General features: G+C 33.3%; 1 protein-coding gene across 3 annotated transcripts in view; it reads right to left on the reverse strand.

Moving 5' to 3' along the window:
* The window catches only part of CADM2 (cell adhesion molecule 2), a 249,974-nt gene that overhangs the window by 203,834 nt on the left and 18,990 nt on the right, over positions 1-27,150 (reverse strand). Inside the window, exons 1-2 of one of the 3 annotated variants that reach the window (XM_054700699.1) lie at positions 13,839-13,903; positions 6,700-6,849 (exon numbers count right to left, since the gene is read on the reverse strand). In XM_054700699.1, coding sequence (XP_054556674.1) covers positions 6,700-6,849; positions 13,839-13,869 — 181 coding nt within the window. In that variant the 5' untranslated portion in view covers positions 13,870-13,903. Of the gene's footprint in view, positions 1-6,699; positions 6,850-13,838; positions 13,904-27,150 lie in introns of those variants that run through there. The other 2 variants (XM_037525697.2, XM_054700700.1) reach the window with 2 other exon arrangements.

Below are 27,150 nucleotides of genomic sequence, written 5' to 3' on the forward strand. Positions count from 1 at the left end.
CACAGCACTAGCCTGAGTTCAATCCCTGGCCAGGGAATTAAGCCATATGGTGCAGCAGACCTCTTCTGTTTTGCCTGCTGCTCCCCTTGGCAGTGTATTTCTATAGATCTGTCTGTTCTGCTCCTTACTCTGTCTCTGGTGAATCCTTTCACCCCCTGCACCTTTAGCCTATGCTCCATTTCTTCTACATAAAAACAAATAAATAAAATCTTAAATTAAATAAAATAGTCATCTTACCCATAGCAAATTATAGATTAGATGCAATACCAGCCAAGTTATAATGACATCCTCCAAAGAAACAGAATAACTCTGGGAGGTATCACACTCCCAGACTTCAAACTATACTACAAAGTTATAGTAATGAAAAAGCAGGGTATTGGAACAAAAATAGATACATGGGTCAATGGCATAGAAATGAGCCCAGAAATAAAGCTACATTGATATATACAGTTAATATATGGCAAAGGAATCAATAATAAGCAATAGATAAGGGGATGTCTCTTCAACAAATGGTGCTGGGAAACTGGATAATAATATGCAAAAGAATGAGAATAGACCACTCTATACAATGCACATAAATTAACTGAAAATGGATTAAGAATTTGATCTAAGATCTGAAAATATAACATGCATTGAAGAAAACATAGGTAAAATAATCCATGCCATTGGCTTCAGATTTCTTTGGAGACCCAAGTCTAATACTAAGGGAAACAAAAGCAAAAAATTAAAAAATGGGACCATATTAAACTAAAATGGTTCTGCATTTAGTGAAAATACACACTACTAAATGGGAGAAAATATTTTCATACCGCCCATCTGGCAAGGTACTAATATCCAATATCTACAAAAAACTTAAAGGAACTCAACATAAAGAAAACAAATGACCCATCAAAAAATGGACAGAAGAAAAGAACCAGATACTTTTACAAAGAAGATATATATGGTCAACAGGTATATGAAAAAGTGTTCATCATCACTTATCATTAGAAAAGTCAAATTAAAACAGAGTGGCTCATGTCACAAAGTCCAGAAAAAAAATTGTTGCCAAGGATATGGAGGAAAAAGGAACTCTAGTACCCTGTTGGTGGGAATTTAGACTGTCCCAACCTCTATGGAAAACATTATGGAAGTTTCTCAAAATAGTAAAAATATACCTGCCCTATGATTCAGAAATTTCATTTCTAGGTATCTACCTGAAACTAGCAATAACACTAATACAAAGGATTTGTGAACTTTTATATTATGCCTATGTGCTAAATGTGTGTGTTTATGTGTGTGTGTATGTATGTATGTATGTATATATTCATGTATATCTATATACCCAAAGGAATACTACTCATCTATTAAAAAAGATGAAGTCTTGATATTTGCAACAACACAGAAGGAACTGGAGGAGATTATACCAAGTGCAGTAAGTCAGAAGGAAAAATACAAATACCAAATGATTTTACTCAGTATACAATATGAAAAACAAAAAAAAAAAATGAACAGACAAATACAAAACATAACAAACCTCTAAAATTTGATAGAAAATTTGAGGATTCCAAGAGTGGAGGGTTGGCCGATGGTGTTGGGACCAAATGGATTATGGTGGAGGATTATTGGGACATTGTTAGTGTAGATGTTATGACAACACACATTTTCAATGGTGTAAACATGCATTACTAGGACACAGACAGTATTGTAAACTGATGTTACCTAAATAAACATAAATTAACAAAAAAAGTATATTATGACTTCCTTTTTTCTTTCTTTTGCATAGAGGAACTGGGGTTTAGGACAGAAGTATCGGGGGATGATAGGATTCACCAGAGACAGAGTAGGGAGCAGAAGGTGGGTTTACTGAAATATACTGCTAAGGGGAGCAGTGGATGAGGCAGGAGAGGTCTGCTGCGCCGTAAGTGAGTCAGTTCCCTGGCTGGATATAGAACGCAGGCCATAGATGCGATAGAGCTGAGACTTAACCCCTAGGTCACCAGGGGACCCCTTATAACTTCTTTAATTTGGTCATTATTTGATTAATATTATAAACATATTTTATAACATTTAAACATTCTTAAAAATATATATGTACTGCATAACTAAGTTATATATCTCACCTTTATTGTACAGAATTGAATTTTGAACAAAAGAAAAAGAAAGCTAATACTAGCCACTTTATTATTTTTTTTTTAAGCCCTCAGTTCTACCCACCTCATTTAAAAAATAGTTCTTGCTGATTTTTTTTTTAATGGAAGTAATTTTTTAATGGAATTAACACATACTTGTTTTTTTAAAAAAAAACATAGAATTGCTTCAATAATGGGTAATAGTTCCCTGTTCATCCTTCCTACCACCCCCAATCTCTTCCCTAACACGAAACATTGCTATTGTTTTCACCCATGTAGTCATTGCTGTAGAGAAAAGATATGCATGGTATATATGTAAATGTAAACCTTTTTTACACAAAATAGTATTGTACATACTGTTCTGTACTTGGTTCTTTTATTTATTATATTGTGTCATGTATATATTTCTGTGCCAGTACATAGAACTGCAATTCATTTTTTTTTCATTCCCATTTTTTTTATTTAATAAATTTTATTTTTATATTAGCCACTTTAAAGCATCTTTTACTCAGCTCATCTTTGATATTTTACTGACTGTCAGATTGATTGAAACCAATTGTGGGGATAGACTTGGTCAGGTGGCACTGGTTGGCATGAAGCCAAGAGAGCTTGAATCTCTATTTCAGGTTCAACTCATTTTTCTTCTCCTTATCACATTTGTTCTCAGACACCTTATTCATGTTACCACTCTCTCATGTTCCCTATATTAATGTTAAATTACCAGCAGAATAATTAGATAATTAATACCAGTGATATTTGCCTTTCCACATAATACAATTTCATTTTCATTCTTTTAAGAATGAAATTTTCTTCAGGATAATTTTGAGGATCACTGAAAAATAATTTTAAAAAAAAACAACAAAAATAGTGTGAAAAGAAATACTACTCAAAAATCATGCACTTAATATCTTTATTTAAAAACATACAAATTCAGAGAGATATGTCTGTTGAATTGCATGCACTATGTGCTCCTAGAGATGTCTGCCCAAGGTATTTTTTGTCAATAACAGGAAAGAAGTGAAGTGTTCTTTCCTGAGCATTAAGTGATCGAATTGTTCTACTTCAATTGTTTTTTTCCCACACCTGCAGAGAAACAGGCACAATGATCTAATTGATTTTTCTTTTCATTTCTATTGCCAAATACCACACAGTGTTCATGTGGTGTTTCAATGACCTCTACTCCCTACTCTTTCGGTGTCCTTAATCTACTCTATTCCTCATGCTTATCTACTATCTATAACAGATGTAGGATGATTTGTATAAAAAGTAAAAGATGAGGGCCAAAACAAGCACATTATCCATTAACTACATCTGTTCTTGGTACCTCTGACCCATAAGAACTGCAAATTTTGCCCCTGATTTTTATTTTCTATTTAGACGAGCAGGTTCTTAAGTATTATCGAAAAAGACTTTGTATATTAACTATGCAGAAATGAAATGGAACTGTAATTGAATATTTACTTTGTAGGTTAATGATTTCTGGTTTTCAGGTACCCACAATATAGATAAAGAAATTATTATAAATGTAGTTTTGATTCAACCACCACAGCATCTGACTCGGCAGGGTGTTGATGAGCCTCTTTTACTATTTTGCTAGTTGTTGTCATATGCACGACTAGCTCTGTCTCCTCATCTCTTACACTACAAGTTCCCATTAAAGCTACATAACTAAGCAACAAAATTTCATTTATTTAATATTTGACACATGCTTTATGATAATCTAGGGTTTTCTTCTTCCTTGGAAAATGTATATTCTACTAACCAAATCTTAATTGGACAGATTCTATTATGGCAACCAACGAGTGAATCAACATCTAGAATTGTGCTGTTTCAAAATAGTATCCACTAGTCACACATGATTTATTGAGTATTTGATGTGTGACTAGTAGGACCGCGAAACTAAATTTAAATTTTATTTAATTTTAATTAGCTTAAACTTAAATATCCAGGTGCCAGGTACCCAGATGCTTTTGTCTTCCTGGGCATTCTGGTTAAATCAATACAGAGCCCACAACTGGATTCAAATCCCTTCATTATCAGAAATTATCTGAATATCTGTGGATAATTTTCCTTGTGTTTTATCCTCATTTTCTTCATTTGTAAATAGGGAAAACTACTGATCATATTAAACATGGTCAAGATAGAAAGGCCTGCCCTCTTCTTCATTTTACCTAACTGAGAATAAAGCAGCATTAGTTCTGTTTTAGCCAAGTCCCTTTAGCTGATCATCAAATGGCTACGCACAGCCTGCTTTTCTTTAGGTAATAATTCCAAGTAAACAAGAAAGGTTTTTCCAATTCTAACTGGACCAATAGGCCATGATCATAAGTTCTTTGTTCAATCTTCATAGCCAGGAACCTCGGGGGCCTGTGTCTACCAGGTAGCATGAAAGGTTACTCAGAATGCCTCTTGGAGCTCAAAATGGCAGCAGCAATTTTCAGTGAAAAGCACTGTCTCTGTTCTTCTAGGGAGCTTTTCCTTCCTTCTTCCTTTTTCCCTCTCTCCCTCCCTCCCTTCCTCTTTCTCTCCCTCTTACGCTTCCTTCCTAATAACCTCAATCAGAAATCTAAGCTTAGAGGTACACGTCTCTTGTGAAAATTGACCTGCTTAACCCAATGTTTCTCAACTTCAGGTGCATTTTGTATTTTATCTGAGACTCAATTAAAACATGGTGATATTGCAGAGCCCTGAAAGAGGCAGTTTGAAAAGCTTCCAAGAACAACAGGCAACATCATCTGAGAGGAAAATAATAACAGAGCTAAAGAAGAAGCCTTTACCAGCAGCAGCCACCTGTAGAAACTGCTGTAATTTGTGACACAAGCAAACATCCCTTTTCTCAATTGTTCTCCCGAGAAATCGGCACTAGCACAGCACCCATGGGTTACTCTAGTCACCCTTATCCATGCTTAAGAGTCTCCACTTTGGCTTCGACACAGTGTAACATAACAGATTGCTTGAGATAAGTTTTAGGATCAGGAAGGTTAGGCAGGCAAATGCAGGTGGTGTGTGGGAAATTATGATATGGAATCTTTAAAAAAAGGTTTTCGTTTCAAACTCATGCATTTAAGGAACATTACTGTCAAAGATTCCTTCCAATCAGATATCACATAAAAACCTAACCAATGACTTGTGAGAGAATACATGTTGGATTGCCATTCAGAGAGGAAGACTTAATTCAAAACTTTCTGCTATTACGTTGCAATTGATTATAAAAACCACATCATAGTTAGAAGTCTGATACTGAAACTATAAATCTGCTCTATTACACACACAGATACATGCACACAGAGTGGGGGAGGGAGAAGAAGGGGGTAAGAACAGTTCTAATCTGTTAAAAACACTGGGAAAAGAAAAGTTAAAAAAAAAACAATTAAATATTTCCACAACTAATAATGTCTGATGTTTTTGTAATCTTGTAGCAGCAAGATGCAGGAATCTATTACTAAAGATCCCATTACACCATGATGATTTTTTTATTTCTGTTTTTACCATAATTATCCTCAAAAAGAGGGCTACCTTATATCCAGGTCTTTGAAAATCTCACATTACAGGCTTCTCTTTATTTTCTACAGGAAAGATGTATTAGCTTGAAATACCCTGAATCAATTCTAGCTTTAGATGTTCTGTGGAGAATAGTGTATAGAATCACTAAAAAAGGGAGAAAGACATTTCATATAGATTTTGTTTTTGTGCCTGAGGATTTGACCTCACAATTGTAGAAGTCATTGTAAACATAACTCTCAAAAATTTCCTTTAAAAGCATTTTTACATTTTAGAAAGCAAGTTACATTTTAGGCATCATTATTACACTCTAAAGGATGAATGAACAACAGAACCATTTTAATGTTCTAAAAATTCATAGTTGTTGCTTGGAACAAATTCCTCATTGATAGTATCGCACACATGCAAACCTTGCTAAGCAAGATTGTTTCTTTAAATGCAGGGATGGGAAAATAAGCAATATTTCTAAATTAACATGTTTTATACTTTTATACTAGTTTAAATATGTACATATCAACAGTGATAAAAGGTATAACTATATATTTGTTTTATGAACAACTCTAAAAATCCATTGTCCCTAAAAACATTTCCTTTTGTACTGTATCTATGTATCTTAAATTTATTATATCAATAAAATTTGTTGCTACAATTCTTACTTTCAAATCCAACTTAGAAACACACAAAATAAATAAATCTAAGCATCTTGTAAACGCATTAAACTAATGTTAATAAAAATAACATGCTACCAGCAGTGAGAAAAAAATATTCACTCCACATACAATGCAGCTACAAGAATAAAACAAAAAAAAAAAAACCAAGATGCATCGGAAGAGAAGATAATTGTTAAGAGAGGGCATGAAACTATTTTTGAAATAGATTGGAACTGTTTATTTTATTAAAAAGTTGACATAGGTTGTCTTTAGTGTTTATGACTTGCAAACTAAAGTATTTAATATTTAACATGTTTAAATACAAGCAGCAGCAGTTTGGTAATCAAAAGAAATAATTTGAATCATCTCAGAAAAATAAATTCATTATAATTAGGCTATTTCAGAATATGATTAAAACATTTAAAAGAAAATATATTCACCTTTCTTGTCATCAAAGTACAGAGTCTGTTGAGCTGGATTTGACCACTGGAGGGAGGTGTTATCATTTTGATCAACCCTGCAGGTCAAAATTGCAGTTCCGCCTTCAACAACCGTTACATTCTGTGTTAGTGGAAACTGCCCTTGGCTGCCTAAAAGGGGATTAAAGAAAATGTTGATTAAATCAAAGTTATAAAATGATTAACTTCCCAAGAGCTACACTGAACTGAACTTTCTACTGTAAATAAAATTTAAACTGCCAAACTATATATTACAAAAAGACAGAAAAATAATTGAAAAATTTTAATCAGAGGACAATAGCTTTGACATATCATTGGGATTCCTTCATACCACCTTACATTTTCCAGAAAATCTTTTCCTTCTAGTCACACATAAAGATTTATATTTAAATAATAACACAACTGTCATTAATTTCCCCCAGATTTGGCAATAATTATATGGTGCTGGACCTGGTCATCTTTGAAGATAAGGCCCTGGAATAATTTTGGATGCATTTAATTCTCTAAGGCAGCAGAGGGAAAACACAAAATACTCCCTGGTACTTTCATAAACCTGAATATAAAGTCCATGAAATATGAATATTCGAATGTTAGATTCAATTTCTGATAAAAGAATAAAGAATCCCATTTTACCAGGGTTTCATATAACTTTTTTTTTTTGAAATATGAAATGTGTTCAGTAAAACAATGAAAATATTCTTCAAAAAGTGTTCATCTTGAAGAATGTGATTACCTAAACTTGAGAGATAGAGATAATATTCTTCTTTGTTCCTTTCTGTAATTTCCTAACTTTCACCAATAAATAGATAATTCTTTTGAAATCAAGGAAAACATTTTTAAATGACCCTTGTCATTCTAGATATTATAATGTAATCAGGTTTTCTCTCTAAGTATCATACTAATTAATTAAAGTAATTCATATAATAACTTTACTTAACAAGAGCACTTCTAACAGTTAAAACAAAATTCATGCACACAGAAACATTATTCATAAATTCCACCTCAGCGTGATAATCTGGAGAGAAGCCCTGCCAAGTCTGGTAACAATTATCAACATGGGTAAAAAATGACTTTCCAGAGCCAGGTTAAGATACTATTATGTGAGCAAGGCAGTTCATTAAGTCAAGGATAATTTACATATGCAAGAACATTATGATGACTTAATCACACCCATGAAATATATTTCCCTTTTCTTCTATGGTTTTGTAATGATTCTATCATTACTACAAGCACCACTTGAGGTTATGCTGGAGCTATTGGCATAAAGAATCTTATTACCAAGAAGCCTGTTGATTGGCACCATAAGAGACAGAAGAGCCTGAAGGGGAAAATTTCTTTCCAGACCTAAGTGACACAAGCACAGGGGTTCATGACCATGTTATATAATTAAGCCTATCAAGTATAAAAATCTTGTATCAGTGGCTTTGTCTCCTCCATGCCAAACTCTTAGAGTCACTATGGCAACTCCCTAGGATATCTCCCTGTAATCTTTAGGGTGGAGTTTTCAAATTGAGGTTAGAAGATGTCTGGAATAAATTCTTTGATAGTTGACTTGAAAGTCAACAGAAGCCAGAGTGGGATGTGTTTTGCCTTCAGCTCAGAGGTGACCTCTAGCAGGGAAACATGGAGAACTATCAATCTTGTGAAGTGAGGTGAGGCGAAAAACCACATCAGAGAAAACATGAGCTAAAATGAAGGAAGGAATAATTACCAGAAATATCGGATTATCAGCTCATAAATATGAAGCTTAGAATGATTTTAAGATACTTCGATTTCCTCGTTTTGACTCAATGCATAAATTGAGCACTCTGGGAGAGGGGGGAGTTCTTTAAGTAGTAAAAAGCAGACAACTGCTAATAAATGTACATAATTCAACCCAGACAACAATTTGACCATCAACTGGTACATAAATAATACTGTCTGCTTCTTTAAAGAAGTGGAAAAAGAGCAGTGATGCTTGCAACAATTTCATCCACTACATTTGCAAAATAATTTTCAAAACATCCCCATAAGAAAATATTATCCTTCTCATTTCACAGATGGGTAAACTGACACTGGGAGGTTAAGTGATTTTTCCATGGTGAAACAAAATCAATGAACCATTTGGAATTTGTTCTAAAAGTTCATCATTTTATTTTTATTTTTCCACAAAGGCTGCTAGGTCATAGTAACTGTTTGTTTAAAAGTGAATTATATAATAATAATAAAAAAACTATTTTAACAATGAAACTTTAAATTGCATGCATCCTCATACATTTCAGTTGTAATACTGAAATCAAATAAGAGTGTTCAAATTTACTGCCCTTAAGTAGCTTATCCTATTCAGAACTTACACTTGAAAATCATTTCAGTCTTTTCTTATTGGCCCATAGAAGAAAGACACTATCACTTCTTCGGGTATTTTCCATGCCAGTTACTCTACATACAGTAGTGAAACTTATCCCTCCAGGTAGGAGATTAGAATAATTTCTCGCCATCTTTTCTCTAGTAGGGTCTGACTTTACATCGTGATAACTTCAGTTCCCCAGGACCTGCAGCCTAAAATCCCTGCAGTCAAATAATTTTTTTTCCCCCCAAATAGAAGACAAACTCATGTGGAGAATGTACTAATCCTAAATACCCTGAGGACATGTGATTTACAAAATCAATTCAAAAGCCTGTATAGGGCCTCCCCGGTGGCGCAGCGGTTGAGCGCTGGGTTGCGAAGCTGCCCACAGCCTCTGCAGCGCCGGTTCGATCCCTGGATGCTCCCCGGCCACCGGAGGAGGGTCCCACATGGCTCGCAGACCTCTCCTGCCGCCCGCTGCTCCCCTCAGCAGTGTACTTTGGTCCTTCTACCTGCTCTGCTCCCGGCTCTGGCTCTGGTGAATTCTCTCACCCTCCCGCGCTTCTGACTGTACCCAGTGCTTGTATAAATAAATAAATAAACCCAGTGCTTGTATAAATAAATAAATAAATCTTTAAAAAAAAAACAAAAACCTGTATAGCAGGCAATAAAATTTCCCAAAGGTTTAAGTTGATTTTTTTTTTTACATTTTGTTATAACCTGGACAGAACATTAAGTTAGAAGCTTTCTGCTTTTTCTCTATTAACTCCATGTGGCTGAAAATCACCATTTAATTCAATCTCAGAGTCTTTCCAAAGGAATTACTAATTTTCCCAGTTAGCACAATTAGTATGTTTGCAAATTAAGGATTAAGGCTCAATATTCATCAGACAAAGACTTTGAGGGACCTACTACATGCTTGTCTTGTATGAAACAACATCTAAAACAGGCACAGAGGAAGACAAATTTGCTTAGGAGTCTGCAAAGTAATCAAACTTCAAACAAGTGTGATAACAAAGGAGAAGGAGGTGCAGGTGTGATACAGCACTCATCTTACTTACTATCTGCAAGGATTACATGGTCATATTATCAAGAATTTATATTTAAATGATCGTTCTTCTGGTTCAGGTTACCACCATCCCAAATTTCAGAGGAGCCATTCCAGTCTGAGAAATTTATGAGTTTTCAAGGAAATGTGACTTTGAAGTCCTAGAAGCTGGATACTTTTCCAGGCATTTTACATCTGTCATTTTTCTCCTCCTTTCCTTTTGTTTATTTTCTTTAATTATTTGGAAAAAAAATCACTTACTTGTTTTTAAGCTAATTAAATGCCAGGTAATGAAAGCATCTTGCTGATCTTTGAATTGGCCGAGTTACTGAAGATTCTGTATTGTGAACTGGAGCTCTCAATATGTACTCATTGTGCAAAATTAAAGCATCTTTTTAGAATACTGGCTGGGGTTTGTAGGGGAAAATAGAGTGACCAGAATAACTAAGTCTGGCATTTGTTCAAGATCAAAATGGAGGGGCAGAAGTAGAAATTATTTTTTCAGTAAGTGAAAAAAAATATGGGAAAATTAAATCACAAAAGACTTATTAGTATAATGTCTTAAAACTTTTTTAATGTTCCACTTAAAAATGATGAGGAGGGTGCATGAGAATATGCAATGGTTGGTAATCTATTATAGACATCGCTAATGCCCTTGTCAGCTCCCCAAATGGAACATGAAAAGATAGGATTGTGCCAAAGTTATACTCTGCAAGGTGAATAAAATGCAGAAAACAATAACTTTCATGAATATTCATTGTGATAGCCTCACCTTATGTCCTCTCAGGTAGGTGAATTTCTGTGATTCAAAGTATTTTACCTTCCCTCCATGATCCAATTCCCCTTGCATCAACAGCCATTTTAATACTACCCTTCCTATGTTATCTCATTCCTCAACCACCACTAAGCCAGAAATAAATATACAAAAAAATGCAACTAAACTGAGGATTTGCAATGTGCTAGGCATTTCACTAAGAGCATTTCCTGTATTCATAATTTAATTTTCATGCCAAACTTGTCATCCATCATCTCCACCTTGAAGATAAGGGAATTGATGCAAAGCAACCTTAAATAATGTGTCCACAGTCACATAGCTAGAAAGCGCAGCAGCCAGATTTTGAACTTTTGCACTCTGCCTACAGACCTCTCATGCTTAACTACATGCCTGCTTTGAAAATAAAATGAACTTAATTTTGACTAAATAATGAGTATTTAAAAAAGCATATTATCTGGAGTCAAGTATTTCAAATATGTCTTTAAGATTTTTAACATTTACTTTTAATATGTGAAGGAACATTTGAAATTCAAGTAAAAGGAATGATGTGCTAGAGCTAGCTCACATCAGCTCATGAAAGTTAACAGAGTAATAAAACTTCCCATTTTATATGTTGGTAGCTTGAAATTGACCTCAGCAGAAATATTTCACCTTGAGTCAATGTTTCACCTAGAGAGCCAGTTGTTGAACATTTATAAGGACATCACTAAAAAAGTCATCTTTGATGCCTCTTATTGGGACTATTGCATATATTTGTAGTGTATATAAGCTTTTTTCCCTGAAAACCAAGTAATTTTACAAAGCACCACAGTTGTCCTTTTGAAGCTCTTTTTCTTCATATTTTGAGTGTCTTCTCAACTCCACTCCCCTTATTTCTCAGAAGATTTTTCTAATATCCCTTTCCCCTCTCATGTACTATTCTTCCAGCAAAAGTTATTTAAATAAGCTCTTTTTTTCCTACTCTGTGAACAACGATCTTGAATTGCTAGCTTTTCTTAGACTGCTGAATTTATTTCTCTTGAGCTAGCATCAATGGTTGAAGACAATTTAGGTTGGTTTCTGCAGCTATATGGAAATAATTTTCTAATTTATTGCTGTGAAAGGCACTTTAATGAAGAGCAATTATTCAATAACCTGATAAGATAGTTCTCCAGACCATGTCTTTAAGTAGCAGACCAAGTAGCTGCCATTAATTCTTCAATATTTCCGTTTGTTATGCAGTTAGGAAAGAAATGGTTTAAAACCTTGTCTTGTCTAGATTAGAACTTACCAAGTTCAAAATCAAGTGAACTGAGTCTTGACTCCTGAATACATTAGCGAGATAAAAAAAAAAAAAAGTCCTCCCCTCACATGAGTTTCATGCATGACTTCACTTTCTGGCCACCAAGAACACTGTCACATAGGACGTAAGCGAGCAAATTCTAAGATTATGATCTTGGTGACAGACTGTGATCTGACTGTCAGTGTGCAGAAAAGTGTAGAAAGCAATAAGAAAAACAGCAAAGTGAGATTTTTGAAACCAGCAGTGTTGCTGAAAGAGAGCAGACAGGTGAAGACGCATGTTTGAACACTGATCCCAAACCACAACTGTGCTTCCATTCAAGCCTTCCTATCTCTTGCATGGTTGATGAGTGAAGACAGTGGTTTTCTCCATCTCTTTTCAGTGTTAAAGTGTTAAAGATTAAATGTGGGCCATGCCAGTGGATAGTGCACACTGTGCATGAGTGCTGGCTTACTAAGAGCAATATTCACCTGAAATATATCTAGATGGACAGGAAGAGATTCAGGCTTTGCACATCTGAGGAGGAGTGATTTACAGTCGGTAATTTTTCAGGGTAAATGATCAAATTTTGTGGGATATTTAACAGGCACTGGGTAACCTCTTTATTTGTTCTTCCTGAAAATGAGCAAAACTTTCTTAAAGAAGAATCAGATTTAAAAATGGTGAAAGGGAAGGCATAAAAATAAGATGGGTGGAGAATTAAAAATACAATTTTTCAAAAAGAGAGTGCAAACTTCACATGAGATAAACAATGCCATATATTTCAACCATTCCTTTTTGGAATATGTCGTACTTAGTGAATGCTGTCAACTCAGTCTACAAAATTATTTAACAGTTGTTGCTACATGAATCATTTTGGTTTGTTGTAAAATATGTTAGTGCCCTCCCATGACCCCATTTTTAGTGCAAAATACTCGTATTAAGGATCTCATATTTTCATTATGAAAAGCACAGATTTTAAATGAACCAGTGGAAACCAAAAATGTTAAAGGTTCTTAAATACAAACCTCAACAAGAAATGACAGAAAGAGGAAACTCATTTTTAAAATAAAATACAATACTCCATTTTTCTTTAGGGTCTTCCCCTTAACTATTCTCTTTCTCTACCCGCCCCCGACTCACATCTATTCCATCAACCCATATGGGGTTCTTATAAAAAGAACGTGCATCTTAGAAAGTTCAAGATCATTCTTATTGCTTAAATTAGAGTCTAAAAATATATCTAAATGCACACACAGCATGCTATTACTTCCACTAAATTACTGAAGGCATTCTAAACAAATAACCTTCTAATGTGAAAGTTGTGGCTCAGTAGTTGTGTGGACTGAAACACATATTGCATACTAAAACCTAATAGATTGAAAAGCACAAATGTCATTAATGCAAGCTTATAATTCTCAAGAGAAGTGCGATGAATGCTCTATCATGTGCGAAACGAAATTAGAGGAAAAATTAAGACTGATAACTAAGTGCAAACTGTTTCCACTTTTGGAATTTCCCTCAGTTCTTTCAAATACTTTGAATCCTCTAGTCATTTTCTCCCATCTTTTCATTCTAGCTTTTAGATCTGTCTGAACAACATTAAGTATTCTTTCTTCCTAGGTTACCACATATAATTTATGTTTCTTTGATTATAATTCATCCTTTCAGGATGCAGTTTGCCTTAGAGAGTATAACACCTGGTATCCACCTTCTGTGCCACTCCTCTGCCCAGCCACCATGGAGCATGGCCATCAGTTTGGTGCAGCTTGCCAGTTTCCATAGAGACAGGGAGTACTTTGGAGGCCTGTGTTCCATTGCAACTGCCAGACCAAGGCAGGGAAGAAACAAAGCTGGCGGGCAATGGGTCTTGCAAGGCCAGGAAAGGTTGGAAGGGCTTTCTCCTCCTGATATCAGAGTGTAACAGTGCCAGGTTGGCAACTTCAGCAGTCACAATCCTGTAGACCAGGTCCTGGTGTTCACGATGGCCATTGTGAGCCACCCATTCTGCTCTCAACTCCTGAAGCAGAAAACTCTTATGTACCCAAAGCTTGGCACTAGTCCTTTACTGGCTTCTGATCCATGACAAAAGGCTCTTTCAGATTTACAGTGGCTCCCACAGCTCCTGACCCAGAGAATCATAATTCTACTGTAGAAATTTCACCTCTCTTTCCCTTTTCCAGAATATGATAATAGGTTTTCCTGGACATTCATAGCAGACCAGGGGACCTCTGGGATAACCAGAGGATTATTTCTAAAACACTATGCATTGATTGTGAGTAGCTGTCCCAGTGAACTAAAGAATATTCTATCAAAACTAGTCACCACTTACTGTTCCTATGATAGGATATACAATAAGAGCTGATTCTTTATTATCCAGATCAGTGCTGGCCCTGGAGAAGTTTGAAATATCGGGGAAACATATCATCAGTGCTTTCCCTTCCATTTAAAAAATGTACTTGGATGATCGCATACCTCTGGCTTCTATATAATAAATATTTCCAGCATAGTTATTCTTTCCCATAAAGCATGTTTCCAGTTTCTTCAATTAATTTTATATAATTTCACCAAATCACAAAATTTATATTTTCCTTGATTTACAAAATTCTAAGATTCAGAGACTATTTATAAAATCCCAGAAAATGTTGTTTTATTGAGGTATTATATTTTTTTGCTTAGTAATCTTAGTGCTTTGACATCTTTTAAAACATTATCTGATTTTTAAAAAAAAAACATTCCCAACATTTTATCAAACCTATATCTGAACAAAATCAGTTTTTCCATCTTTGCCTATTTTTCTGTTTATTACATAATGAACAAAAAATATTAACATACCATGGACTTTGTGAACTAAATATAAATATACCTACCTTTACAACCAACACATTCTAAAAAATAAAAACATTGAAATATATTTTGTTGTCATTAATTTAGCTATATAAAATTAATTCCCTAAAGTTTTTGTGTTTTCTAAAAAATTCAAAGAATAAGCACATAATTTTCAAGGAAAAAGTGTATCTGATGAATTGTTTGCAGTTAGATTCACAAGGCTACTTTCCTTTCTATATCAGTAGATCTTCAAGTACTGTTATATGGAAGAATAAAAAGCAAAGAAAATAATTTTAAAATGAAGCAAAACCTGTATGTTTTATAAGGTAATACATGAGAATAACAGGATTTAAGAATGTTTCTACGATTTCAAAGCAGGCTTACATGATAGTTATCATGAGTGCATAAAGTCATTTTATCTTTCTAGAATATAGTTTTCAGGGTGAATGAGCAAGACCTAGAACTGACTAGCTTTGCTTGCTAACTGATGAACATTTGAGAGGCAGCCTTCCAGAGGAAAGAAATTTATGACCACAATCACAGTCTGGTTCACAGTGAAGCTCAATCACGTAACTAAATTCTAAATTGAGATGTCAACCTGGAGGAAATATTCTGGAAAGGAACACACAGATGGTAGGACTCTTCTGAAGACAGGGTGAGGAATATAGTGCAGAGCATACAATAATCAATCTTGTGAAGGTAAAAAAATGGACTAGGTGGGATGTAACTGTTTAAAATTGAAGTCCCTGAAATAAATTTAAACCTGAGACAATAAATAAAATGTTACCAATACATTTTATTTTAATCAGTAGGTCTTATAAGGCCAGTATATTTAAATAAAGTAACAAATGGTACAGAATTCTATGTATTTTAAAATATTTAATAAACTTAAAGTTCCTAATAACATTTCTAAGAGCAAATAAAATGGAAAACGTATAAGAAAATAAAGCAAGTGCCTTTAAAACCTAATTTCAAATATATAACTTTTGAATAAAAAAAATACAACTAGCAAAACAAGTAAAGATAGTAAGGAAAGTTATAAATTGAGAAGATATTAGCACCTCAACCTTGTTTTCCCTATTTCCAAATAAGAAAAATAATTATACCAACTCAAATTAATTATTGCCTAATTATTGTTAGTAGTAACAGTTTGACTTAGATGTTACAGATATGTTTTGGTAACATCTTTCTTTTAGATTTTGCTAATGCATACATATGTGATTTTGCCAATGCATACATATATATGTATATGACAAAATCATATATGTATATATGCTGCAGATTTTGTCAATGCATGTATATATTCTGCATAAAGTATATTGATTATTTTCCAGGTTGTCTATAATGTAGCATTCTTTTCATGGTTTATTCTCTGCAAAAAATATAAATAATTGCTTTGGTATATTGAATAAAGCTATTCATGTAAAAGGGTAACAGTTGTTTGTTTGAATCATCACTCTGGACTACGGAGTATAGTAAGTAACTTTGAGATAACTGATATAGAAGAAATAAAATGCTAATGATATTTAAAAATGTATAATCAGCTAATGTTAGGTCTATTAATTATATATATATATATATATATATATATATATATAAAACCATAAAAGATAATGCCTTGTGAAACTTATCTTTCATATTTGTGATCAATTTTGCCTATAAAATATACTTCCATGATATTAATTTATTGAACAAATACATATTTTTTGCATAGAAAGTGCCTGACATGTTAGGAATTAGGGATACAAAAATGACAAGCAAGCTATAGTGCAAAGTTCACAAGTAAACACAAATGTGAAAAGAAAGTTCTGGCTAAGAAGGTGGTGACATTTCAACTGAAACCTAAATTGGAAGAAAGAATCAGGCATTTGAAAATTACCAGGGGACAAGAACGTTAGTCAGTGAACCAGAACTCCAAAATGCTCTGAGCCAGAGGTAGAAAGAGGTTGGCTACCAAGGCAACTGCAAAGAACACAATCAGTCTGGAACATGTGAAGCAAAGGAGGAACAGACCAAGATGAGGTGGCAAAGAAGATAAAGGCCAGATCATGCAGGGCTTTTTATTTCATTATAAGGAGCTTACATTTATTCTGCACTGAAAGAAGTGACATGACTCAATATACATTCTTAGACAATAACTGCTAATTAGTAATTATATCTATATGAAGAATGTTTAATCTCAAGGTGAGTCACTTTAAAAATTGCACTTATAATCAAGAACCTTATTTAGAAAATACAGAATAATCCATTAAATCATGGAATATTTATAAAGGTAACTAGTGTCTTGTTTTGTTTTGTTTTGTTTTTTTAACACAGTGTATTTCTTTTGTTGACTTGAGCTTGCACTAAAGCAGGATTGTTACTGATATTTCTACATACTCCTCACTCTATGATAGACAATTTGTCACTTGCTTCCATTCTAAAATGTCCTGCTTGGGAAGTTTCTTGTTATTAATAATAGTGATTCCATGTTATTGCTGTTTTTAAAACTGTGGCCGTTACATGGCAGAAATAATAATGTCAATAAACTTCCTGTGAATGGAAATATGTTTAAAACAGTTTTCTCTTTCAGAGATATATTTGATAGTAGAAGCAGTAACATTATCACTTTTTATTCTCTAATGGATATAAGATACTGCCTTGGACATAGTGGGTGCATAATTTTTAACATGTGAACACTGTGTTCAAAATGATATCACCTTAATAATTTAAGTGTTGATCAATATGTAGTAACATATGAATCAAGTTGGAATATTCCCTAAGGAACAAGTACCCTTTTGGAAAAAAATGTAATAACACAGTGGTTAATAGGATGTGTTTTTCACTGTTTGATCATTTCTGAATGCACAAAGATTTCATTAATGTTGATTTCACCCATCTTGTCCATGTTTACATGCTTTGATGTTCAAGTCCTTTGTAGTGCCACATTAGATCTAGGGAAACACTGCCCTATGAGAGCAAGTGGAAATGGCTGTGGGAAAATATTAAAATGAAATTTGATACTTTGTATAGATTTGTACAGATAAGTCAGCTCCCAGAATTAGAGGTGTGGTAAGGCAGAGAAGGGATTAATACTATTGCTGATATCCTTTTAGGGAATTATGACATTTTTAATGTGTTAGAAAATTAAAATGAATGCAAATGTTTTATTTTATTTTATTTAAAGATTTATTTATTTATTTTTATACAAGCACTGGGTACAGTCAGAAGCACGGGAGGGTGAGAGAATTCACCAGAGCCAGAGCAGGGAGCAGAACAGGCAGAAGGACCGAAGTACACTGCTGAGGGGAGCAGCGGGCGGCAGGAGAGGTCTGCGCGCCATGTGGGACCCTCCTCCGGTGGCCGGGGAGCAGCCGGGGATCGAACCGGCGCTGCAGAGGCCGCGGACAGCTTCGCAGCCCAGCGCTCAACCGCTGTGCCACCTGGGAGGCCCTGAATGCAAAAGTTTTAAATGAAAATTTTTTTTAATTAAAGTTCAAGAAAATAAATTGAGGTAGGGTTTTCAAATATCTAATATAATTCTCTATATTCAAGGATGTTTGTTCTGGAGAGATTGCTGCAAAATGATAACTAGAAAAGAATGCATCCATCACAAAGCTGGTGATCTCTTCACTGCGTTATTGGAAATAGTGTTAACAGCTGGCTCTTGACCTTTTCTCTAGTTTCAGGAAACCCTAAACACTTTACTTCTAATTGACTCACCTTTGTTATTCAAGGAACTCATAGGTGTACATGAGATCCAAAATAAATGAGAACTGGGAACATAGATATATACTAGACCAAGCAGCTAGATGTTATTGATGAGACTGTTTACTGAACAATAAATTATCAATATTGACTAGATGTAGTTTTATCAGAGAATGGGAACTGGTAACAGGATCCTGAGAAGGTTGTGACTAGCAAGACTAAAAGGCTGAATTGACTTGAGAGCTGGAGGCTTCATGAGCTAAGACAGTCCATAATGATGCAATCTCCTAGTGGATGTCCACCAGGAAACATTTTAGAAAGTCACAGAGCTTCTGTAGTTTTGGGCATCCTGTCTGCTCTAGCAAAATGGGCACTGCAAGAACAATATGAGAGCAACAAAAAATAATATTTCTGCATACTCTATTTGCTGAATTACTCTCTCAATAAGAATAGAATAAACATTTTCAAAAATAGTTATATTAATCACATCTCCTTTCCATATCAGATTGGAACTACATAGATTATGATGTATTTAACAAATTCTACATACAATTTGAAGAAGAGATCTTTTATTTCAAAGTTCTGGTTTAATATGCTTTGTCAGATCTGATCTGAAACAAAGACCAAAGATCTATACTGTAATAGATGGGTGTAGACAGATTCAGATATATACATCTCTCTTTACATACCTATATGTTTATCTATATCACATATGTATATATTATTTGTATATTTGTACATGTTATGCTGATACATATAATTAATAGTTGATATATTGCACTGCTCAAATTTAGATAACTATTGATTCTTTTTTATTTTAGTAATTTATTGTAAAGTACATAATTCTCAAATTTAGGGCCTTGAAAGGGATAAATCACAGACAGAAGGCAATTGCTGAAACAATCCCCACTGTTGGGGGTGTTGCCAGAGACATGGGGATGCTAATCCCAACTCTTACTATTGAAATCATTGACCAGCTAATTTCAAAGTTATCCAGAAAGTTTACCTTATAAGAAAAAGTACAGAATTTTCTGACAAACATTTTCTCATTGAGAACAACAATAACCATCTCATCAAGTTTAAGGGTCAAATCTCTCTAAATAAAGTTCTAAATTCAAGAAATCCATCATTACTCAAAATGATACAGTAATACCAAAATCCAATAAACTCTGCTACTTGTTGAAATTTGAATTTCATTAGTATTAAACTTATAATTTATAATGCCATGAGTTACTTTAAATATATATAATGTTTATTTAAGGAGAATATTTTGACATGTAATGTTTTCCCTTATTTTTTCTTGATTAAGTTTGTGAAGCCCCAGGACACAGGAAATATCGACTCATATGGCAGGGTTGATAAGTATCAACCCTCCCTGCTGACTTGGGCCAGCAAGCTGCTCATGAATCCAGCAGATGTTTCTACTATCTGGGCCAATGGAAACCTTATGGACCTTTTTTCCTTCATCTCCTCCCCGGAGCAAATGTTAACACAGCAGAAATTTGGATGCATGCCAAATAGGAAGCAGAAGGGTTGTGAGAATGTAGGGTACACTATTATCCATAAATAGTGGTCATCAGTGGTTTGAATTGACTATTAAGCCATTTTAATGGCTTATTTTCTGTGCATTTGCTACTTAACTTTACCAAACCCCTATAAGCCCTTCTGTTCTTACAAACAGCATTTATCCTAAATAAATAAATCTAATCCTTGAATATGCTCATTGTTTCCAACTGTTTAAACCAAATTATTCTAAATTCATAAGGTAGGAAAATTGTTGATTTCTAATAAGTACTTTTTAAATGAATGGAAAACCACCTAATCATTAACTTGTAGATTACTCAACAACTTAAATTTTATTGATGTCATATTATAAAGTAGCAATAATAGGCCCAATTTAGAAAAAATAATCAAAGAATTAAGAAAAAATAATCAAAGAATTAAGCTTAGCACTCTTTATTAAATATCATTATCATTCAATTGAATTTTAAATGTATTTTCTGAAAAAATGCAATCTGATTACATTCATGTAGCTGTTCCTTATTTCTCTCTCTATTTCTAACCTTCAAAGATATTGACATAGTAGAGTACCTATAAGTTTTGTAAGATTTATCTTTTTATCACCCATATTCATATTGTCTATTTTAGAATTCTACATTGCCTTGAAATAAATTTTATCCTCTGTACAGCACCTAATTTAAACAGAGAAAATTTTTCAAAAGAGAAATGGGTATTTTAGACATTAAAATGATATATTCTCTATTAATCTAGTCACAGCAGCTGACAAAAGATTAAAAAATAAATTTGATTAGAGAAAAAAATGTAATGTTCATTAATTTTCATGTATTCTAACATTTACTGAACACCTAGTATAAGTAAGACACATTAATGCAAATGAAAAGAAATAGCATGTGCATAAGCACACTACAAAGTGTAATAATTGATAGGAGGTATTTCAATAAGGTCAACATTAACAATGTCTTATAATACACTCAATCAACTCCAAAAGCTATATTGAGTGGCTGCTGCCCAGAAGCCTTGTTTTCATTTGTTTCCATGATTACTTTAGAAAGGGCATGTCCTTTTGTGCAAAACAGCAAAGCATAAGTAGCTAAAAAATGTTGGCAGTATTTTACAATGTTTCCTGCGTACAGTACTTAGATGAGTTGGATTAAAAAAAGATACTCATTCATATATAATTCCAATGCCAAACATTTAACAGTTTTTCCCCCTTGTATTCTAATTGTCAGAAACTTAATTTTAAATTCTTTCAAGGATGTTGTGGGTATTACTTAGCTTTGTGAATGGGAATAGAAATTCTCGTCCAGAAAGCTGGCAAACATGGCCATGAGACAGAGGCACTATAGGGATTTAATTTCCTACAAAAGGATTCTTCACAAGCTGTACAAATAGTCTTTGGTTAAACAAGGAATCAAGATGATGGAGATTTTACATCTCAGTGAAACGACCACACACACAATGTCTGGTTTTTATAATGAAAAAATAGAAAAATAGACTATCTTTTCATTCTCTATAGTATTTTCCAGAAAGACTTCTAAAAGTTTTCAGCAGATGAAAAATTAAATAGATATAAACAAAAGAATCAACAACAGGCTCATACCTGTGCAATATAATCAGAAATATTATGTGTTATGAAAGGGAGAATAGAAAATGGAACCTATGGGTAGAGAAAGGTACTGAAATACATATTATAAAATGAATAAATCATTTTACTTTTTATTATTATCTTAATAATTCTAGTATATGTCAAATAATAAAAAATACATAAGCTCATAAAATATAATTTGAGGTTTAAAAATAACAGCAAAACTTAGGGGACAATTAGAAGAAAGTCAGAATGTTAAGAAAACAATTAAGAATGCCTAGATTTCCAGAGATGATAGAATAGCTTGGCAGTGCCACTTTAAGATCTAGACACAAAGGAAAAATAAGTATATTTATTAAATTATTCTGCTTAGCAAACCATTCCTGAACTTAGTGGCTAATATAAGTAAACAATTGTGCTGTTCATGGTTCTGTGAAGTAGTAATTTGTACAAGATTCCACTGGGCAATTCTATTTTGACTGTGCTTCCTAATACATATATGGTCAGATACCAGTCATCTACTTTAGGGGTCTCTGCTTCTGGGGTTAAGTTGGCTATCAGTGTACATGTGGTAACTGGGCTTGATTTCATTGGCTTCTGGGTCCATACAGTATGTTGAGAACATATTAACAGGTTCGCTAAATATATCATAGTCTATCACATCTTTGGATGTCTGGTCATTGTTAACCTGCACACTGCTCTATTTCCTCTTGTTATTAAAAGAAATAAGTAGATAATTAAATGTTACAAAAAATATGGAAACAAATGCAACTGTCACTGACTTATATTGCTAACAAATATAATCTATTGTCTGATTTTCATTATACACATGCCATCCAAAATGTACAACATACAGGGTATAACAAAAAACATACACAGAATAAAACTAGGGGACATTTTGACATGACATGATTGTTTATGTGAGTTACTTTACAAATATGAGGTTAAGTAAAATATTAGGGTAATTAAATATCACTAATTAACAGGAGAATACATGCCACCAATTTGACCAGAATTAGAGAACTATGCACATAAAATACCTAGAATCTCTCTTAAAGCATTTTACTCTCAGTCTATTGTAAGTGGCAACAACTTAAAGCAAAATTTCATACTTAGATTTAACATTGATTAAATCTACGCAAGTCATTAATCTTCTGCTGAAGGAAAATATGAGCTCTAATGTGCATTTGGTGAGAGGGATTTTTTTATGTAAGATAAAATGTGAAAAAAACTGTGTGATGAGAGTGTCATTAAAACGGTATGCAAACGGAAATAATTAAATGGACCAGTGAAAGGAAATTAAAACAAGCTTAGATGAGCAAGGGAGGCTAAGTGTGAAGAGTGACAAGTTAGTAAAACAATAGGAAGTAACATATATTTTTATATAAATGCATATATGCATATACATATATGAATGTATCTGAATATGCGTATATATTAAATGCTCGACATTTTTATTTAGAATTATATATGTTATATTTATAGCTGCTAAAACATTTTTGTCAATAGGAAATACAATTACACCTTTTCTAATTAACTTTTATGGAAAATCATCACTATTACTACTGTTAGTGCATTTGAAACCACCAAACAGTAAAAAATGCACTACCGATCCCATCGTCATCTTTATTTCTCCTAAACATTTCCAAAAGTTTTTCTCATGCTGGAATTATGACAGCTAAATTAAGTGAGACACATGTGGATCGATAGCCTACATCACCTCTCTTTGCCCTCATACAGGAATAAATTAGGATTTTCCACCTATTCAATGTATGAGGTATTGAAGAAGATAGAATGATTATCTATCCATATCTTGTGAGTACAAAGTATGTATATTAAAATGAAGTAAGATGTAGCATTGTTGAAATCAGCTACTTTGATTTTAAAGTTTGCTTTTTAGGGTTATTTATCATTATTGTGTGGTTCACATTAGCTCCCATTGCTACACTGCAGTGGGGTACTTAAAAGGTGTTCTATAAATTGATTTGCCTTTAAGTTAGACAATTTGAGATAAATATTGTACTAAGTTTTAACACTTAGTTTGAACACTAAGTTTTAACACTTGTATTAAATAACATGAATTATAGGGAAAGTTGTCATAAATTGAATTTTACTTTAACTTATGCATATCGAAATGAGGAAGGATAAGGAGATAAAATGAATAGCAAAGGAAAATCAAAAGCAGTAAGAGAAGCCTCAACCATAGACACTTGAGTTTAAAATATAGCAAATATGCTTCATGGAACGAGACACATTGGAATGTCATGAGAAGGATGTCATAAAGAATTCATTTATGAGAATGATAATGCTAAACACAAAATGAAAAATTTGCATAAGTAGATGAAAGTTAGAGGAAGAGATATATGCATATTTATGTACATTTTGGAAATATAATAAGCAATGAATTTGAGATGGTTTAAAAGGAAACATGAATAAATAATGTATAAACTGATTTGTACCAGAGAAGCAAATAAACAGGAATGTATTAAATTGTGATTCAAAGATCATACCAAATCAAGTCATATTATTTAGCCCAACTTTTAGGGATATCAGAGATATACTGTTTTTCAAATACCATATAACTAAACTTTTGTGGGATTTGCATTTCTTTTTCAACATGGGAATCTCTGGATAAATAGGATCAACATGATTGGGATATAAAAAAAGTTGGAGATTTTATGTAAGATATTAGAAATAAAGAATTTGTTACAAATCTTTACCATTTAAGTTGAAATTTTAATTTCTTTGTTTTTTTTAAATATTCATTTATTTATGCATACATGAATGGGGTACAGGCCAGAGGTGCCGGGGGGGTGAGAGGATTCACCAGAGACAGAGTAGAGAACAGAATAGCCAGATCTACTGAAATTTACTGCTGAGGGGAACAGCAGTTGAGACAAAAGAAATCTGCTGCACCATGTGGGTCACCTCCATGTCCAGGGATTGAACTCTTGCTGCTGTGGCTGCAGATAGCTTCATAGTGCTGTATCTTAACCACTTGCGCAACTAGGGAGGCCCCAACATTTTACATTTCTTTGGCACACAAAAATAAAGTCCCTTATAATATTTCACTTTATATATGTTTAAAAGTAAATAGTTATGGAATGGTAACATAGGTATTTCAAACTTGGTCTTATGTTTAAATAATTTTCTATTAAAAAACAATTCATTCAGTATCCACTGTATGTCAGGGCAAGCAGGGAGTTTTAAAACGATATTACAATGATTTGTGTTCAGTAGAGTACATGAATTTGTAACATCCAAGTAGAGGCATTTAATAAAATAACATTGTAAACCTCTCTCTCTTTTTCCTCATATTCTTAAGATTTGCAATTACAATCTTAAGTGGCTATTAAGTCTCTTATCACAAAAAAACTTAAAGACATATTTATTCCTATAAGCACATTTAATTTTCTCAATACAGGAAGATTCCTAAATGTAGAATGCAATATTTTACCATTTAATTTTTTATTACTTAAATACAACTATTAATTAAAGTTCACTTGTATTAATTAAAACAGTTTACTGGGATAAAAATAATAAAGCCTAATTATGACTTTATAATGAAACATTCTTATGTGTTTTTATTATACACAGTAAGAATGCATAGATTTTTTTAAATTGCTGAAATATAAGCAACTGACTTGTGTATTGATATGTGCATTAAAGTAATTTTCTAGATCAACGAATTCATGTTAGAAATGGTTGCCTGTACCAAAATTACATTTCTTCTTTTGCTCTCAAAATCCTTTAATAAAAATCTACTTTTTAAATTACTGAATTATTTTAAAGGTAATTTAGTACCTAATAACATGTACATGGGAATGGATTTATCTGAATAGCAACTGTGTGTTGGAGCATGGATTTCTCATAAATGAGAGTATAATTTGTTTTGCATGTCAGTGAGTAAGTTTATTGTATCAGATTATATGTAACTGAAATAATGGAAGATCAACCTCTAGTAATCTTGTAATACACAAATGGAACTTGTGTAGTGTTGAATCTGCTTTATAAGACTGAATTTGGAGGAGCAAAGATATCTAAGAGCTAAAGAAAAGAAGTCAGTATAGACAGAAAAAGCAGTATATAAAATTCTGAGTGAAAATCATTATCTTTATAAGGAATCTTAATATACATATGAAACCATGCATTGTATTTTCTCTTGTCCATTTAAACTAGGAAACTCTACACCTGTTTATTGATAGACAATGTCTATCATGTTGTTCTTACATATTTGTTTTTGGTAAATGTTCAGATAGAGACATAAAATTCCTATTTTTGGGGAAAAAAGAAGATGTAGATGAAATACTTAAGTGAAACTGAAAAAACACAGGCAAAGAATACAATCAAAGTACAAAAGCTATATGCCATCGATAATTAAAGAAAAATGATATAGGGCCTCCCTGGTGGTACAGAGGTTAAAGTCTCAGTGCTTTCACCAGCCATTGCAGCATGAGTTCAATCCTTGGCCAGCCAGGGAGCTAACCCACATGGGGCAGCAGACCTCTCCTGTCTGGCCCACTGCTCCCCTCAGCAATGTATTCAGTAGATCCACCTCTTCTGCTCCCCACAATGTCTCTGGCGAATCCTCTCACACCCCACACCTCTGGCATATACCCCAGTTTTTGTATGCATACATACATAAAAAATAAGAAAAATGATATAAATACACGGTAACTTTCAAAAGAAGTATCAGCCTCCAAAACTAATTTTATAGTTTTCTGCCTTGATATAATATCTTCATCTTTAAAACAGAAATATCCAGCTTGTTAACATTAATAATTATTATTTAAAAAAAAATCTTTTAAACTTTTAGTCTTTTTTACTTCATTCAACACGTTTATACATATTTTAGTGCTTACTATGAATAATGTATCATTCTTAATTCTGGGTAGCAGGAATGATCAGTGTTGAAATGGACCCTAACTCTCATGAAACTTTTGTCATAAAAAAGTACAGGAAATATAAAGGATATTATGTTCAACAACAACTGTCTTCTTTGAAAGATATTTCATATGCTTGATCAAAACACAGACATAAATGTACCTGGAAGCTTTACTGTTGGATAGTAAAGTGCAGTTCAATTATCATTAAGTAAACACTAAATGATTGATAAATAGGCATATTTGTATGCCAGTTAAGTTAAAATATACTGATACCTTGAAAATAAAAACAAACAAAAAAAAACCAATGTTTAGTGACCATTTTCATTAGAAAGTAAAGATTTGGGGGGTATATGTGTTGTGTGGTAGGGTAAAATGGACTACAAATAGCATTTAGTGCCATGCTCTGTTTCACAGAGACAACAGGCTATTCATATAAATGTCTTTCTCCCTTTCCTATCCTTAGCCTGGCTGCACTGCCCATTTTGCTTTTCAATTAAGTATGACCATATGTTTAA

The sequence above is a fragment of the Talpa occidentalis genome, unplaced genomic scaffold, assembly GCF_014898055.3.
Source record: "Talpa occidentalis isolate TD23 unplaced genomic scaffold, MPIMG_talOcc4v2.1 talOcc4.4, whole genome shotgun sequence".
NCBI classification, from domain to species: Eukaryota; Metazoa; Chordata; class Mammalia; order Eulipotyphla; family Talpidae; genus Talpa; species Talpa occidentalis.